The sequence below is a fragment of the Fundulus heteroclitus genome, chromosome 18 (genome assembly GCF_011125445.2).
Source record: "Fundulus heteroclitus isolate FHET01 chromosome 18, MU-UCD_Fhet_4.1, whole genome shotgun sequence".
Taxonomy (NCBI): domain Eukaryota; kingdom Metazoa; phylum Chordata; class Actinopteri; order Cyprinodontiformes; family Fundulidae; genus Fundulus; species Fundulus heteroclitus.
In genome coordinates, this window is record NC_046378.1 from 6,162,476 (window position 1) to 6,181,166 (window position 18,691).

The 18,691-nt window shown below is 43.8% G+C and overlaps 1 protein-coding gene across 1 annotated transcript; it reads right to left on the reverse strand.

Annotated features, from left to right (window-relative positions):
• Positions 1-11,981: 11,981 nt before the first annotated feature.
• Positions 11,982-18,396, reverse strand: psma6l (proteasome 20S subunit alpha 6, like). The gene is made up of 7 exons (XM_021321527.2): positions 18,077-18,396; positions 16,396-16,490; positions 16,054-16,135; positions 15,764-15,919; positions 15,491-15,669; positions 14,400-14,494; positions 11,982-12,389 (listed from the first exon to the last, which is right to left on the reverse strand). The coding sequence occupies exons 1-7, from the start codon at positions 18,150-18,152 to the stop codon at positions 12,332-12,334; spliced, it is 741 nt and encodes a 246-aa protein (XP_021177202.2). The 5' UTR covers positions 18,153-18,396; the 3' UTR covers positions 11,982-12,331.
• Positions 18,397-18,691: the final 295 nt, after the last annotated feature.

The following is an 18,691-nucleotide window of genomic DNA, read 5'->3' on the forward strand; positions in this document are numbered from 1 at the left end:
GGGGGGGGGGGTAGAGGGGGGGACAGAGGAGACGACGGAAGGAGAAGGAGAGGAAGATGTAGTTTCTGTGAGGGGGGACTGGTGGATGTTAAAGTACTAACTGGAGGAAACTAGGAGGGACGCTGAGGTAGACGGGGTGAGGTAGAAGAAGGATAAGAGGAGACGTGTGGAGAAGAAAGTGGGAGAGGGTCAGCTGCAGAATGGTGTCGGGTGGGAGGCCGTGGGGACAGGACTATTCTGAGGGTCTCTACCGTTATTGTAGAGAACATTGACAGAGAAAAGCATTTAAATAGCAATAATTGACACTTTTCCTAATGTTGTCCCGCTGTTGAGCTTGCGCTAACTTATAAAAGCTGCAGTGTGTGTGTGTGTGTGTCGGGTTGTGTATTGAGGTCAGTGTGTGTGTGTTATCTCCTCATTTAAGAGATGTGAGGATTACCCAGCGTGAGTCCAGGCCACGCCATGTGTCTCTCTGCGCCCCGGCCGCTCACGTCTCCTGTAGCCGCAGCAGCGCAGCGGGCCCGTATGACGCGGAGGCCTCCAGGCTGCCTATAGGTTAGGCTGCTGTTTACGGTGCATGCCTGCGCTGCGCCGACGTGCACGCGCACGGCCGGCCTTTTGTTTTACGCGCACCTCCATCTGGGGAGATTTGGGATGGGAGCGGTCTGTCATGAGTCGGGGCTAAAGATAATCTGCAAGTCGTTTATATAATGAGGACTTGGTGTACCGGACTGTGAACGGTTTCACCGTGTGTGTGTGGAACCTGAAGGATCGCCGGGTTTTGAGTCTTGTCTCCATGCACCAACAAAACCTGGTACCCATTATATACTCCATCGCTGCCACATCTGAGGCTTCAGATAATCTGTATGGAAACTAGTAGGAAGAATATTCAATCAGAATCGCATCTATAAGGGTCTTGACTATTTTAAAACAATACGTATAATAATATTATAAGAAATGATAGTTAATGCATTGCTAATGATGCATTTTCACATTTTGTCACATTACAACCCCAAAAATAATTTGATTCTATCGCGGGATTGGACCGATCCATACTAAGTAGCTCATAATCGTGACATGGAAAGAAAGTCATGCTTAAGTTTCAAAATGGGTTGCAAAAAAAGAATCTCTGAAAGGTTTGGCGTGTGTGTTTGCGTTCAGCTCACTTTATTCTGATTCTACTGAATAAAATCCAACCGAGTGCCCTCAAAACTCATCTAAACCGACGGGTCAGGCAAGGAGAGCGTTAGTTGGAGAGATTACATCAGCAGTCTCGTCACGATTCAGGTGACCAAGTACTCCACTCACACCAAGAATGACCCAGGACAGTGATGGATGGGTGATTGATTTGCATGCGGTATTGAATGCGCCTGGGAGGATGGGCCTCCACCTCCTTAAAAACAGCAGCGAGCCACCAGAACTGACAAAGACTCCCGGATAGGTGTCGAAACGTTTTCAGAAAGAACTGAGCAAAAGTCCGGTTGCCTCAGATTTAAGCCTGTTTGCTGTTGGAATGACCCGAATAACTGAGAATTTGCACAGGCATGAAAGCCATGTGTCACAGAAGGTGCTACGTACAAAAATACTATGTGAGGAGGAAAACTGCAGATGACCCTGAACACACCATTCCCATATTAAAACATGGTGATGGCAGTGTCATGCTATGGGATTGCTTTTTTTCTCTCAGAAACAGCGAAGCAGGTTAGAGTTGATGTGAAGACGGATGGTGATAACTACAGGCCAATGATGGAAGAAACCCTGATAGAAGCTGCAGAAGGGTTAAGACTGAGCCGGAGGTTCGTCTTCAGGTCAACCACCGTAATCGTGCAGCCGGAGGGACAACGGACTCAGTTAGTGCAAAGCATGTTCAGGAGACAGTCCAGACCCAAAATCCAGTTGAGAATCTGTAACCAGACTTGAAAGTTGATGTTCAAAGATGCACATCATCTAATCGGACTGGGCTTGAGATATTCTGCAAAGAATAATCAACAGTTTCAGCCTGTAGATGATCAAAGCTAGGAGAGACAGAGCCAAAAAAAAAAAAAAACTGTAATTGCAGCAAAACACGGTTCAGCAAATGCATGATCACAAACGCATGCCGCACGTTTCAGATTTATATTTTCAAGCCAGTTTAAGAATTTCCTTTCACTTCACAGTTGGCCGCTTCTTTATGTGGCTCCACCGCATATAATCCAAATAAAGCACATAAAACCTTCTGGTTTTAATGTGACAAAATATAAAAACAAAAAGTTCAAGGTTGCAAGGCACTTCATATTCAATTTCAATGAATTATTCGGTTTTGTGTGCTTCTACCTGCATTTCATCTTTATTATTAGGGAAGCTAGTTGAAAGAATCTTTGGATAATAAAGATGTCCGTATTTAAGGGATGTCAAAATAACAATAACCAGCTAAAGTATAAGAGCAATCATATTTCACATCATTCACGTGCTTAAGCATATACGTGCATTTATGTACATCTACTGTAGGCATAAACAGATGTGTATTAATGAAATGATTGAAGCAAAGCTTTTTATTTCAGTCCATTGAAGTAAGATTCAATGTTTTTATTATGATTATTTATGAAATATTTCTGACCAAATCTTATGTTTTATTCAAATAATTTAAAACCCCGGCAGGGTAACATCTACCGTGCATTTCAATGTTTTTTAGTAAAATGTTAGCATCTATAAAGTCACAGTAAAGGCATTTTTTGCTGCTTTGTAGCAAAGACAAGATAACTGATACATTCCCGTTGTGAACTGCAGGCGTCCTGGCGCTGCCTGCTTCAAAAGCTCCCAGACCAGCGTCTGCAGCTACCTGTTACCTGCTGCGAGGCTCTTTAAGAGAGAACAACCCATCTTTAAGTTCTTTACGTTATCTCAGAGTCCTGAGCACATTGGACAGAGAGGGGGAGGGGGGGCTGGGGATCAATACCTCCACGGCTTCATCTCTAAATAATGTCTGGCAAGCATCTTGATCAATTTCACAGACTACAGACCCCCCGATGCGTGCATGTGGGCGTCCTGCTGCCTTCTAAGGGTAGACAGATTTCTAATCCGCCACAGACAGCAGCAGGTGGGGTCTGCGGGCTTTGTGTGTGTGTGTGTGTGTGTGTGTGTGTGTGTGTGTGTGTGTGTGTGTGTGTGTGTGTGTGTGTGTGTGTGTGTGTGTGTGTGTGTGTGTGTGTGTGTTAACTGACATCATTTAGCCCCCCTCCTTGATTAGTGTCTGGGGCTTTAGCTTGTTAACACCTGTTCATGCCGTCATACTCATACACCGAAGGAGTTAAATACATTTTGGATGCATTTGGATAACCAGACCGCTTGATTAGCATAGGACGCCTCAATGAATAGAAGTTTGCGTTATGTTAAAACATGTCAATCCTGCATTCTGGCTGCAGAGTTGCATGATTTCCTCTAATAAAGGGTTTTAATGAACTCTTCATCTCAGCCTGGAAGCTTGCATGCATCAGTTTATGCAACAGGACCTCTAAGGAGAGAATCCTGACTGCATAAACAGATTTATACCGCAGAAAGACACACAGCCATTAGCTTTTTGAGGCCAAAGGTCACGCGGGCACTAATGCATAACCCTGATGTGTTACGAAGACCTCTACGCGTTTGCATGTGCGCATAGGGGACCTTTGGGGCTTAGGAGCATGAGTGCATGTCGTTGGGCAAGGGAAGAGGAACACGGTTGTCGTTTGGTGAGTTTTGGGCGCACGATGTTGCACAATAGTTTGAACCCCACCAGCGCCCGGGCTTCAACCCCCTTCCCCCAACCTGAAACCTCACCACCCCATATGGCAGGAGGCAGCAGTAGTAATCATGGAAGTGGAGCAACAGGCCCTGAGCCTCGCTAATCCCTGGCCACACTCCGACACGTGCCACACCGACGCATACACACACCCTGCGCACACTCACAAATGGCTGTTGAATTGAAGACCCGATTTCAACACACCGTACTCAGACCTATGAACAAAAGACTTGGCAAGCACACGGCAAATGACTCATAAGCAGAATACGGTGATATTCATTCAAGGCGAGGTTTAATTGCGGCCGGTTGATGAAAAGGACCGGCTTTAAGTTGCCTCGTTAAGAGAACTGTGTCAAACGCACTTCTTGTGACCTGTAATTCATTTCAAATTACGCCCCTCTCTCTCTGCTAGCTGTGATGTTAACCCAGCTTGCCTCGAACGAGTGAAAACTAGTGCATCCACCAATGCAACACCACAAGGGGTTCCTGGTTGACCATCGGCGAGCACGTTGCCCCTGTTGCACACTCAAAGGCGCTTGCTCCCATGCACTGGCCGCGACACGTACGCTCACACAACCTTTTAACTGTGACGCACAAGGAGACAGGGTCTACAATGGCTCTCTTATTGTTAATTGGGTGCTTAATCCCAAGGAATGCTTGCGATTAGAACCCGGTGGTGGGTCAGGATCTTGCTCAACACTCTCGTCCACAATGGGCGAGCTGTAACAGAGGTCTGTGACGGAGCGCGCGCACACCGGCGCACGCTCGGTCACACAGAAAGGAACGAGTGCGTACCTGAACGACTGCGACGTACAGAGTGCACGGAGAAACGCAGGGTCGAGCATAAAGGCATGTGCACATGGACCTGAAAGTGGCAAGAGAGTTCCTACATGGCCCCTAAAAAAGAGAGGACGGAGTATCTAGAACCCTACTCGACCATACAGAGACCCAATAATTGTAAACTCGTCAGTGGTGTTTCTGTTTGTAACTTGGAAATTGGGTTTTTCTCGAAAGGTTACTTGGAACGCCCTTGATGATAAACATGGGTTGTGGAAGTGCCCTCGCCAAACCCCAAATTCCAAAATGGCCGCCATGACTATAAAACATGGTGATAGGTGTAGGTAAAAAGCAGTTTGATTAAATAAGCGTCGGAAATAAATGTGTGAATTGTTGATGTAAAAGCGGTGGAGGCTTCCCCAATATTAAGTCATGTTGGTCATTTTGGTAAGAAATCTTAATAAGTAGATTCAGTCCACCCAAGAAGGCAACTGCAAAAGACCTTCTTACTTCAAAATAAGAGTTTCAAACATACATGCAGGTGATCAAACTTCATGACCATAGCTTCTGATCTGGGGGCTTATTATACCATAGACTTACTTCACCAGGCTGTCGCATCCTGACTTCAGTTAGACTAGTAATGTGGCAGTATTTTAATATTGTGTGTTGTACTGATAGAGACAACCTATACTACATTCTACTGAGTTTTTGAGGGAATCTGGGCTGCATTTGATCAATAATAGTTCAAAATTAAAAATCCTATGACGGGTCAAACCCCAACTGGGTAATTCTACATTTAACAGTGATATAATTAGAACTCACAAAACCTTAATTTAATTTGTTGAAATGCAAATCAAACACCTAAAATCATGTATCACACTTTATCTGATATTGTTTCATGTTGGGTCAGATAGGACCCCCTTTTTCTTTATTCTATCATATTGTATTGAATTGTGTTGTGTATTGTTTTATCATGTGTATTATAAATTTGTCTTGCATCATATCATATTTTATCATGTAGCATTGTTTTATATTGTAGGATATTTGGTCATGTCAGATTACATAATATGATATTCCATCGTCTTTTATTGGATCATAACATAACATTCATTTACCCGCTTTCATCAAGACCCTTGAAAATGCTCCTGCTGGACACTTAGATTTAGCCTGAAGGTCAATGATTTTATGATCCTAAAGTGTTTACTAATTTCCAGTGAATATGTATCAAAGTATCTCATATATTAATGATCTTAGTTTTATTATTTAGAAAAAAAAAGCTTTGAAAATAATTTTTAACTGTTCTCAGTAAATAGAAATGGTAAGCAAATTTTAATCATACAGCACCTTTTACAGTGCTTCACAAAAATGGAGTCTATATTTTTAAACATGATTAAAAAGACATTACATAGAAAATTCAAAACAAATGTAAAATTAGTATAATATATTGTTAAAAGTTGTTAAAGAAAACTCTTATTTGAATAAGAATATCTTAAGCTGCTTTGCAGAGTTTTGGACCAACTGAAGGCTATTGAAGGCCTTTTTGCTGATGTACTGTAGGTGAAAAGCATGCTAAAATAGCCTAGATGAGATTAAATAAAAGCATACATAGGAATTCTAAGTTCATGTTTTCAAACCAATTATTGTTATAAAAACAATAACTAATTTTCTCAAGTTTGGCTTGACAGCACAATTTAAAATTCAAATTGTGCTCGATTAGAGGAACCATGTTCTCTGGAGCAACGATTATAGGACAATAGATGAAGGAGGGAAATCATGCTCTGGCATTCACAAACAGCAAGCACTACACAAATAAACAGAATAAACACAATCAGCTTTTTTCAAAAACACAAGGATTTATCAACCAAACACAACCTCCATTTTAAATGCTTTAATGAAGAAACTCATTGACTGAGGTAGTAAAACTAAACTAAACTACTAAGTAAAAAGGAACAGAAAAGAAAAAAGCTAATAAACTATTGTAGAAAAAATTGTAAAAAGTTAACTAGGTAGAATAATACTGAATCCAACAACCAATAAAACGAGGCAGTGCTGTCACAGTTCAGTGGGAATGTGCACGTATAACAACCACGGCTTGTTATGGAGAAATGGAAATGAGGCCAAATTAGCTATGTAGGGTAACAAAAACCAAAGTGTTCAACCGGTTCACAGTGCAAAGATGAAGTGAAAAATAAAACACAATTTTTACAAAATAATCCTTTGAAAGTAATTTGCTGAACTAGAAATCAATACCCTTTTGGACAGTTGATTGTTAATGGTGTGGTGACCATCACAGTGACTGATTGAATGGAGTGATCTGAGCGAAAAACTGATATAGACTCACAATTGGGCCTTCTCGACAGCAGCCATGGTTAGTGTTGCCAATTATTTGCCGGGATTTCCAGTATATTTAGTCAATTTGAACTGTCCCGGATGCCTTTTATCCTGTATTTTGACTCCAGCCTGAAATTTGTTTTTCAAAAGCACTAGATGGCCCTCCTCATCTTGCTTACATAGACCTGAATGAAGAAGTCACATCGTAGTAGAAAGCATGGCGCAGCTAAACGCACCAACCCCCAACATTCAGCTCAGTAGGTTTGATGAACAGAGGATACATGGGGGCCCTCCTCAGTCTAGTGGCTGGGCCGAGCATCTGCTCCGACTGGCAGACCGTACTTTACTTTACATTCAAGGTTTCTTGGAAGATGCCGTCTTTTACTTTACTGACAAGATCAAGACATTTAGAAGAGCGTCCTTCCCAATCCATCCTGGAGGGTTTCAGGCAAAGAAAAAGAAATGCTGCTGCGCACCGAGCTCTGTGGCTCTCTGATGTCCTGGGGATTGTAGCTTTGAAACTTCCCCTTCCTGGGAGCTTTCATGAAAATGTTAATATTTAAGTCTGTGCATTGTGGGATACAGAGTTTTTACTTATTTCTTTTGCTTGTTTTATTGTCTGTGTGTAGTTCTGTCGTCTCCTCCCATGGCTTGGCCCAACAAGACCCTCTCAAAGTTCAGTTGATGGGAATAACTTCTTTTTGACCATTTTATCATATCTTTTAGCCACTTAAGTAATTCAAATGGTTTAAAGAACTATGAATTCTGGAGGAATTGGTACGGCTGAATGTCATCTGCATAACCTAGATTTGAGGTATAATGAAACGTGTTAATCGATCATTCCAACAAGATGTAAGTGTAGCATAAGAAAGAAGTTGGCCCAAAACAGAGCCTTGTGGGATCCCACATTAGATCAGGAGAATGTGACATGATGTAGTATGTACAGCAGACAATGAAGGCTCTGAAAGGTGAGCTCTAAACAGCTCTAAAATAAATGGCTCCAGGGATCACTACCCAACAAATGGGATTCAGTGGGGAGAAAAGATGATTTGCAATTTGAAAGTTGTGAGATTCCATTTCAGTTCCCTCCCCTGCCACTGTGCAAGGCACTGAACCCCCGGTTGACTGCCCATCTCTATATCAGTTAATGAGCACGTGCACGATTGTGAGTGCGAACCATACGCCAATGTAAAGTGCTTTGAGAGATCGCAATGACTAGAAAAGCGTTATTCAAATTTAATCCATTCCCTAAATAGTGAATTCTGATTATTAATGTGATTTAAACTCTGAAGTAAACGTGTCTTTTTAGCCAGCAGAATGATTACATGTTTGAAACGCTGAATGCAAAAGAGCTTTAGGCTGAAGACAGAATTGTGTCCAAAATGATTCTTTACATACTGTATAACATAAGAAACATTTCTTATTGACTGCCTCGCCTATTGCTACCAATGTAAACTTTATTGTGTCTTATTAACCCCTTGGGTATCATGACTCATATCACAGAGGTCACCAGTGTAATTTACTGTTTTCTTTGTAGGTTTTAAGGATGTCCACTTTTTATTATGTTGAAGTCAAAGGAGAAATCATCTTAAAAAGCCCCGGGGTTTTGCTTTGGAGCTTTACTTTTGTAGTCGACTTACAGCACATGCAGCGCTGCCCACTACCCACCCTGCCTCGTCATGTTCTGTGTAAACTAACCTGTAGAAAGACGAGACCCTGTGACACAGAGCGACGGTTTAACTGTCCCACCGGTGTGGGGGGAAAAACAACAAACGGACAAACGAGAAAAGAATTACGAGACAGACTGGTTACAGGTAGATAGGTAGGGTGTGTGTGTGTGTGTGTGTGTGTGTGTGTGTGTGTGTGTGTGTGTGTGTGTGTGTGTGTGTGTGTGTGTGTGTGTGTGTGTGTGTGTGTGTGTGTGTGTTCTGTAGGAGGTCCAGCCAGGCTGCATCACTGCTGACACACTGCTGCTGGTAAATCCAGCTTAGTGTGTCTAAAACAGGCCTTCGAAATCTGCCACAGGGCACCTAATGCAAGGGCCGCTGTCACCCTCAATCACTCACACACTCCTAATCCCCACGCTGTGACCCAACACACACACACACTGGTACACAGACACACACATGGCCAATGCTTTGAGTCCATTCAGCTTGGCAAGCTTGTCCCAGTACCAGGAGACACCAGCCACAGGGTCAACATTTCATGTGGAGGGAGGGAGGGATGGGGGGGTTGAGAGGGTAGAAAGGCTGTGTTGTGCTGTGTGGCGGGGTATTAGGACCGAGAGAGGTTCAGACAAAGGTTTGGAAGACGTGTGGCGGTAGAGATGGAGGTGGAAGCAGTTAGAGGAGTGGAGAGTCTGCAGGATGGGGAGGTTATAGTGTTTGCCAGTGGGAAGAGGAAGGCAGGGGCTTTAGGGGAGCAGAGGTGGTCTGTGCAGGGGTGGTCGGCCCTAAGGTGAGGGGCAAAAGCGGGACAAGTCTGAGTTTCAAATTTGTGGAATTGCCGTATTAGCGGTGTTAATGGCATAATATCATCTTCAAGCAAGAAACTGGACAAAACAAAGACAAATTTAGCTACTGATTCAACTTGTGGTGTGTTTACAGATGCAACAGAGCTTAGAATGGTCGCAACTTTGCTTGACTGCCAACAGTCACTCTGATCATTATTATACTGTAAAATGAATATCACGGTAAAAAAAAAAAATAGAAAATAAAGGTCAGTATGAGCGTGTGCAGTTTCAGGTCATAAAATTGGTTGTCGGATCAGAATTTGTGAAATGTGCTGTAATCTTCAGTTTCCCACAATCTGAACGCTTCAGTCCTAATTTCACATCCAAATATCTGCCTTATTTGACATCATTCCTGTTACACGTCCCTTAACATCGCTTCATGATTTTCTTTAAACGTAAATCATTTTAAAACCACCTAAGGCGACAAAGGCCTCGGTCAAATCTAAAACTTTCTTACATTTGAGAAAGGTTATAAAAATGTACAGGTATGACGGAACAAATTCACCTCATGTGGGTCAAGGTGTGAGAAGAACATGCAATAAATCAATAATTACACCTGGCCTTCTCCTAGCCTGAAAGTATATTGGGTGAAATGGACAATCAAACCTAATTCCACAGATTCCCCCCCCCGTGGCAACAAATCGTCAGAAACGAATACTAAAAATATCAGTCTGACTGAACCCTTTCGAGCTCTCTGATATTGTGAGGTCTCCTCTTCTGGCACTCGGCTGTGCTCTTGCAAGCAGAACACCTCTAACAGCTTCCTGTGTGTTTTTCTTTCTTTGTGTTTTTTTCCAGGCTTCCAAGAACACAGCGAGGATTGCAGAGTTCAGCATGGCAAAAAAACCCGACAGCAACCTCGTCTTCAAGCTAATAGTACCAAAGCCAAAGGTGTAAGATCGGTGACTGTATTGGTTTTTTTTTAAGGTCTGAAACTCAAATGCAACTCTTAAACCAAGCTGGCCAAATAGGGTTAAACAGCGCGCTTTTATCCCACAGACGTTGTTGTGTCTTTTGAGCTCACTTAGTTTTACGCTAAAAAGTTGTACGGCGAGACGCTGGATCAAATTAGAAGGTCTTGGACTTGAGCACAACGGGTCCTCTAACTGCAGTCCTGAGGTCACAGGAGCAAGGCTCTCGGACTAAAACCCCACCGGCGACTGCAAACAAAACGATGATCCGCTCTTTGAATGCACCTCTCCTTTATTCCAAGGCCAAATCTGACAGGCGATGCAGAGCCTGTGCAACTCTAAGCTGATATTGATGTCGGAAGTAACGCTTTAGCCTACAGTGCCAGTGGGGATCATTTACTGATGAAACAGAACGTGTAAAATATGCATTTTAACAAAGTCAATCAGGAGATGCTTTATTGTATTTTACGTGTAAATTAGTCTGGTTGTAAACCCTCATTTTTAAGTCTTGGAAAAGTAAATACATGTTTGATATTGATAAAAAAAACAGTTAACCTCTATTTTAAAATAAAATCTTTCCAACATTGTTGTTTTGTCACTGAATTTGTTCATGCATAAGAACAGCAGAGATGTTTAAAGGTGCACGTTGCTGGGGTCAGGCGGACTCGGGCACAAGTTTATTTGTCTATCCTTCATAATACATGGTCTTGAATTCCACCCGTCTGTGTCTGACCCAAAACCCAAATGTGTTACCTGTGCACACCTGACCCTGACCTCATCCTAAACTCACAGTTTAGCCCTTACCGCTACCCCTAAAAAGGTGGCCCACCACATTAGGACCAGGCTCTGGTTCCGGTTTGGCACGTCGGTCCAGTGAAGGTAGGTGATTATGCCAGAAAAGGACCTGAAGGGGTAACATAAGCAAGTGCAAACAAACACTTAGAAGGCTTAAATGTTGACCTCAGTCAAAATAGATGTCTGCAAATAGGCATGTAAACAGCAATTATGAAACAGCGTCAGGAAGCTGACTTTATGCACAACACTGCCATCCGGTGGTCACACGAAGCAGTTCGGCACCTGCTCCAGTTCAGGGAAAACATGAGGAGGCGAAGGCTGTTATTACTGATAAAATACCCCAAAAAAGCACCTGATGTATGTGATGCTGCCATCCGTTTCATCTGACAATAGCATTGAAATCTCGTACAAAATAACTGAGGTTGGCCTTTATACTGTGGGTCACCAACATGGTGCCAGCGGGCACTAAGTAGCCCCCGAGGACCACATGTGGTGCCCACAAGCCTGTTCTACAAGAACAACAATCCACCACCAAAACTTTATTTTATTCCGCTACTCTTCTTGTCTATTCACACTTGCATTTATACAGATTTTAAAAGGACAATGTCTGTAACCAAGCATGAAAAATGTATTTATTTTACATAAAGTTAAGTTGAATATGGACTCTTCACATGACACAACACCAATGAAGTAGCTCTCAGTTTCAAAAAGGTCTGTGACCCCCGGCCTATACTTATGGCTTACTTTATGCCTATTCCTGTCCTGATTTCCCTGATGGGTTGACCTTAGGCAACGCTGCAAACATCAGTCATCGTGTTTAGGTCATCGGGACAGCTTCCTCACTTTCATATTCCACCTTTCCGTCACCACTATTAAAGAAACACAGGACACTGCTCCGTCTGCTTTCCAGCATGTTTTATTATGAAGTGCTGTTACAAAGGTCCCCTGGTTGGTTGAATTTAGAAAGGCATGATGATACTGTATCAAATAAGCTACTTAAATGTTGGACTGTAAGTGTGAATGTTTAATTTAAGAACCTCACTGGAGATGTCAGCTATATCACAGCCAAGCATGGATCAGCCCCTTATGACAGCGTTTCATGATCAGACGCACATGATCCATCTTCTGGACACACCGAGGCAGGACTGTTCTTCTTTGTAAGGTCAGCAGTGCAGCTCCCTTGGATATGAAACGCTGTGGAGAATCGTCGACTGCTATCTGTGCGGGTGGGGGTGGGGGGGGGGGGTTCTACTCTCGCTCTGCTATGGCAACAAGGTGGGCTTCAATCTCAGCCTCCGTCAGGGTCCTAAAGGACGGAGGAGATGAACCACAATGATTAGAAGAAATACAGAGTCTTCCTTAAGTATTTACACCCCTTAGACTTTTTCACATTTTGTTACATTAAAACCACAAAGTTGAATGTATTTTATTAGGATTCTATTTGATCAACCAGCAGATAGCAGCACATAATTGTAAAAGGAACAGGACAAGTATAGCTCAAACAATCCGTGGATGGTATCGGGAAAACTGGTCTTTTGTCCCTCAATTCAGAAAGGGAATCCATATATTATGTAGATCTATTACACATAGAGTGAAACATGACAGCTTTTGGTAGCTTTGGCAGTGTGGGTCGGTACCAAGTACAGCTGGAAAGGGAAACCGGCCTCTCCATAAAGCTTGTCACCAGAAGGAAGCATGAAGTGCTGCAAAACGTCCTGGTAGATGGCTGCATTGACTGTGGGCTGTAAGAAGCCCAGCGGACCAGAACCAACCGTTGACACGGTACCCCAAACCATGTCCAATTGTCCAGATTTCTCACCGGACTCGAAGCGACGTGAATTCTGTGACTCCCCACTCGCCCTTCAGAGTCTGGGACCTTGATTTCCAAATGAAATGCAGAATTTACGTCTATCTGAAAAGAAAACCTTGGACTTCTGACCAATGGTCCAGTTCTTTTTCTCCTTAGTCTAGGTAAGACGCCTAACTGCCATGTGTAGGATTAATCTGGCTAGGTATGTTTGTATGTGGATTTGCATCTGTACATCACTTCCACCTTCGACATGTACATAAGAATAAAAATGATGGTAACAGTCATTTACTCCGGCATCCTTTGTACTCTGCTCATTGCATTATTGCGATATTTTATCGGTCTGTCCGTTTCGTTTGTAGCGTATTTGTATGTATTCTCTACAGTATAGCTTGTGTTTGATTATATATCACTGAATAGTTTTTTTTATTGTTTTATCGTATAAGCAAGCACACTGGGAGCATTGTACAATCCAGAGTCAAATTCCTCATGTGTGTACATGTACATGGCAAATAAAGCTGGTTCTGATTCGGGATCCAGCTCTCTGTGGACTTCCCCTCCTTGTGGAGGCGGTCGATGGCTGTCTTCTGTGTCGCCTGCTGACCCAGACTGAAAGACCACTGAATATTAGGTTTTCATTATCTGAGCCATAATCGTCACGATCACAAAACACAAAGGCTTGAAATAGTTCACTCAATGTGTAATGGAGCCATATAATGGGTGAGTTCCACTTTCTGAATTGAGGGCCAAAAAAATTATTCAACTTCTTTAAGGCATACAGAGTTTTGGGGCCGTACTTTGTTCTTTAAGCTTGTTACAAGTAAAAAATCCGAACAATGTCGCATGCATTTGTATTCGGCCCGCTTTATACTGCTACCCCTACAAAATCAAGCTTAATCAATGCTTTAAGTCAGTTAACAGAGTCCAGAGACCAAGGAACCCAGCAGAGAGGTGAGGGGGAGGTTATGAAACAATATCCAACTCTTTGCACATCTCTCAGGGCTCTGGTAAATCCATCATCTGAACATGGAGAGAGTAAGGTACAACATGTAGACATAGCCCAGAAAGAAGAAGCAGCCAAGAAGCTCATTGTAGTTTACAAGGTTCACCTTGTAGCAGAACAGCCCAAGAGACAATGCAATGCTTTAGATCTGGGTACATATGTTTATATGTCAGAATGTCTAACTCCACATGAGAATCTGTAGTAAGACAAAACAGATGAGCACCGATGTTGTCCATCCAACCCGACTGGGCATAAGCTATTATGTCAAGAAGTTCGGTCTGTAGACGCAGACAGCTGATAGAGACATAAACTGAAGGACTTGCTTTCCCCTAAGGGGGGGTTGGGCACATTTGCATGTCATCGTTGTAAAATAAATGTAATTGTTGGTCTATTTTGTGCTGGTCAATCCGATAATTGCAATACAATCCATGATTGTAACTCGACAAAATGCGGAAAAGTCGACGGAGAGCTTCAGTAAGGCGGTCGTCATCAGAGAGCAGTTGTACCTGAACTTGGGCTTGTCTTTGGTCACCACGCCGATCTCCAGCTCAGTGGCTTTGAAGTCCAGCGACAGCACAGAGGACAGGCAGGATATCGCCAGCTGCAACGACAACATGGCATCAGGAACAACATCCACAGCGCACAGAGAATCAGCGCGCAGCAAAGCCGTGACAATGTTGAGGTGAAAACGTTGGATTTGATTTAGAAGAAGTCTCCCCTCTGCTCTCCACATTTTCATGCTATTCTAGGGCTAGATTTTAAATTTTATTTTTTTACAGTCGGGTCTTTCGATTGATTTTTTTTCATCACCAGATTCAAGACCACTTAATCAACTTGCGACCCACTTCAATACGACAGCTCTGCCCGTTTGGATCTGCTGGAGACTGCTAGAACCCTGGGGGAGGAATGCGTGTATTTTCACTGCAAAAATAGAACTAAAAATAAGAAAATATTTCTTGAAATGAGAGTATTTTTCTTTAATTTGAGCAGGTAAACAAGATTATTTTCCAATGGAAGAAGTTTTTTTACACTTAAAATTGGAACAATTCATCTCCATCATCTTATTTCAAGTGCAGTATATCTAATTGTCTTATCTTAGGAGTAAAAACACTCATTCCATTGGCAAATAATCCTATTTACCTGGTAAAATCAATGAGAAATACATTAATTTCAAGAAAATTTTACTTATTTTTAGTTACTTTTGTGCAGTGTTTTTACAGCAAGATTTCAGAATTGCAAAAATATAACTAAAAATAAGAAAATATTTCTTGAAATGAGAGTATTTTTCTTTAATTTGAGCAGGTAAACAAGATTATTTGCCAATGGAATAAGTTTTTTTACACTTAAAAGAGGAACAATTCATCTCCATCATCTTATTTCAAGTGCAGTATATCTAATTGTCTTATTTTAGGGGTAAAAATACTCATTCCATTGGCAAATAATCCTATTTACCCGCTCAAATCAAGGAGAAATACATTAATTTCAAGAAAATTTTACTTATTGTTAGTTCCTTTTGTGCAGTGTTTTTACAGCAAGAATTCAGAATTCCCAACGAGGGACCCGTCCTGTAATGGACCGAATGTCGGTCCGGGCCTACCTGCACAGCTCTGTCATGGTGCAGCTCTGGCTTCTTCTTAAGTTTCTTCTCTAAGAAGCTGTTGGCCTCCGTCTGTTTGGCGCCGACCGCCGTGGCCCTGAAGCCGCAGTAGTAGCCCGCCGGGTCACACTTGTACAGGACGGGGCCCTGCTGGGGGTCCATGGCCGCCAGGATCATACCTGGAGGGTGCGAGAGGACAGAGAGGCGGGCCTTAGGGACGCGGGGCGCTAACAAGCGGGACTCGAGCGGCGACTTTAAAGGCCTTTCGCTCACAGCAGCCTAGCGGTCTCATCTCGGCGTTCTGCGTGTACACCTGGGAAATATCCGCCAGCCTGCGGCACAGCATGTCCGCCGTGATGTCATAGCCAAACTTATATTTCCATTCTCCGGCCTCCACCCGGGCCCGGTGAACCTGTGACCGACTGTCCGCTGCAAACAAAACAAACGACAACAACAACGTTGCATCTTTAAGACAGAAAGCGATCCAAGCTCAGCAGTAGGCGTACGACCGCTCAGCGACAAACGGGCTAAACGTCCCGCGGTGTTAGGTGGTCGCTACGCACCGTTGTGGCCCGTCATCACACAGCCGATGCGAGGGGTTAGATTGAACATGTTGGTCACGGTGGACGAGTCCAGCAGCTTGTCCTGCAAGTCGGAGAAAAAAAAAAGGCTTTAATGCCGTCATTCATGCAAGTATGCTGGATAATCCACAAAATGCTCTATACAGTAGCTCGTTAATAAGCAAAAGCCGGCGGTGTGGCGTGTGTAACGTGAGAAAGAGCCTGTGTGTGGCAGCGTCTGCGTCCCACGCCAGGATCCTGTTCCGGCTCTCTGCTGACTCCAGCAGCGTTCGGTTCGGCCTCACCGGCTCCAGCTCATGTGTGCGCTTGTGTTGGATACCCTACCGGCACTTTCTTCTGCGTGACCACCACCACGCTGTCCGCCCCTCTGATTCCGACGGACGTCAGGCCGCTCTGGGAGATGGCTTTGAAGGCATACTCTGCACGCAGTCACACAAAGAGCACAACGGTGAGGCGAGAGGACATTACCCATGTTAAAACCCCCAAACCTCTCCACGTCTGAGCTTCCAGATTATTCAGTCAGTGTGTGGTGCAGGAACCAGGCATTTGGAATAAAATTGCTCCCATCGCTATGAAGAAAGCATAGATGGGACTCAAGCGCCCTAGAGAGACAAAGCCGGTTAACTGATTCTGCCACCTGTGTATCTCTGAGCCTTAAGAGGCTCTTTGGACCTTCCAGAACGGCTCTCAGTACATCTGGCTCAAAAATATGACAAACAACCAACCTTTACTTTTACGTATACATATAAACATAATTACAAATGCAGGTTTCAGCCGTTTCTCAGGTGTTTTTTTTTAACTGAGTAACAAGTGAATTCCCACCACAGAGTGACACTTAAAGAACCAGAAAGATGTGTTTGGATCTATTTCATTAGGTTGGGAACTAATGTGCTTCTTTTATTAGCATCATTCTCCACACATATCAGCATCCCGTAGAAGAAAACTGGATCCATCCCCTTTTTTGCCTTTCTTTTTTTTATTTCAAAACCTGAAAATAGAAATAAAAGAGGCTTTCTTTGGCTTGAGTCAGACCAGAGTCCCAGATTTAATGACTTAAGGCTTGACTTGGTTATATCAGAAAAGCCTTGTGACTCCATTTTGCCGTGAATACTAGTGACTTGGGACGTCTCTACTTGGAAGGATTTGTTGCTCTCATTAAAGTCAAAAATTTACTGGAATTATTCCTCACGTCATGAACATTATTCCGACTTGGACTTGACTGTAAAGACTCTGGACTTAAGAAAAAGAAATCTTTATTTGCCATTGCAATTGTACATTCTAATGAAATCTGTCTTCTGCATTTAACCCATCCCTTAGGGAGCAGTGGGCAGCTCTCACAGCTGCCCGGGGAGCAATCTGAGGCTAAGGGTCTTGCTCAGGGACCCACAGTGGCAGTCTGCGGGGATCGAACCAGCAACCTTCTCAGTGCTCACTGCTCTAACCACTAGCCCCCCCCCACACACACACACACACCTTTATGTGGGTCCTGGGCAGTAATGACTTAATTGCTGCCACCTCTACTGGACCCCCTGTTCCACCTTAGATGGTCCTGTGTCTGGTTGCCAGATCTGAGCAGGTCAGGTTCCAAGTATTCAGAGACTTGTCAGCCTCTAGTTGTCAGGCTGACTCTGACGCCTCTGAAACCACCGGCCCTGATCCCCGGGCAGCCAAACCTGGCAACCAACCTGCTCTTCTACATATTTACAGCTAGTTTAACGGCAAATTTAAGGCGAGGGGCGCCGACATTAACATTGGGGTTATAATAAAATAATAATAAAACTTAAAAAAAACATCTTCGTCTACTTTAAGAGGATGGGGAAACAATGAGTAAAAGTTGGAAGCTAACACAGCATTGTGACCCGGACTAACTAACTAACGTCCCCGTGTTTCTGTGTAATAAACTGCTAACAGCGGCTGTTCCCACGGTGTGTCGTCCCCCCCTGGCACCCCGGGGCCCCCCACACAGGTGTTAGAGGCGGCTGGTCCGCCGGAGACAGCTCCTTACCGACTTGGTAGAGTCGGCCCTCAGGAGAGAAAATGGTGATGTGTCGGTCAAAGCCGGCGTTGGAGCCGCGGGACATGTTCCTCCTCCGGTGTCACCTCAGATGAACTCAGCGGGGGGCCGAAGCGACCTGTGGGGAGCAGGATGGTCGACAAATGTAGCGCTGGTGGCGGTTCAGCAGGTAGGAGCCAGCATGGCCGCTGAATGATAAAGCAGGATAATGGAGTAACTTCCCTCAGCTTTTTCTCTTTTTACTTTCTCTTTCAGTTACATTTCAGGGGCCGCTCTGCTATTGGGCGGCAGCAACGAGGAAGTTCAGCAGCTTGCTGGGCTGGCCCTGCGCTCTCACCTGCGCTGTACGCCAAACTCTGGCCTATAGGGGGCCAACGGGATCATTAGGGCCATCCGCGGGAGGAGAAGCTCCTTTTTTTATGTCGAGCTTTTTAGAAGAAAAAAAAATTCTGGTGGAGATTTACTCCTTCGTGGTCATTATCCTTTCTTTCATCTTTCATCTTTCGTCCTACAAACCCGAAAGATGCACTTAAAGGGAGGAAATGTGTCTCTTATAGTTTCCCACCTCTGTTTCTGTGATGGGGGGCTCCTAGTTCGCTGGGTCCC

What these genes read in the sequence shown, in the direction of transcription:
- psma6l (XM_021321527.2), bottom strand. Translation starts at nt 18,152, where the DNA reads ATGTCCCGCGGCTCCAACGCCGGCTTTGACCGACACATCACCATTTTC. An exon ending in TCACGCAGAAGAAAGTGCCG is followed by an intron (nt 16,136 to 16,395) that starts GTAGGGTATCCA and finishes TCCGACTTGCAG; the next exon opens with GACAAGCTGCTGGACTCGTC. An exon ending in AAAGACAAGCCCAAGTTCAG is followed by an intron (nt 12,390 to 14,399) that starts GTACAACTGCTC and finishes TCCGTCCTTTAG; the next exon opens with GACCCTGACGGAGGCTGAGA.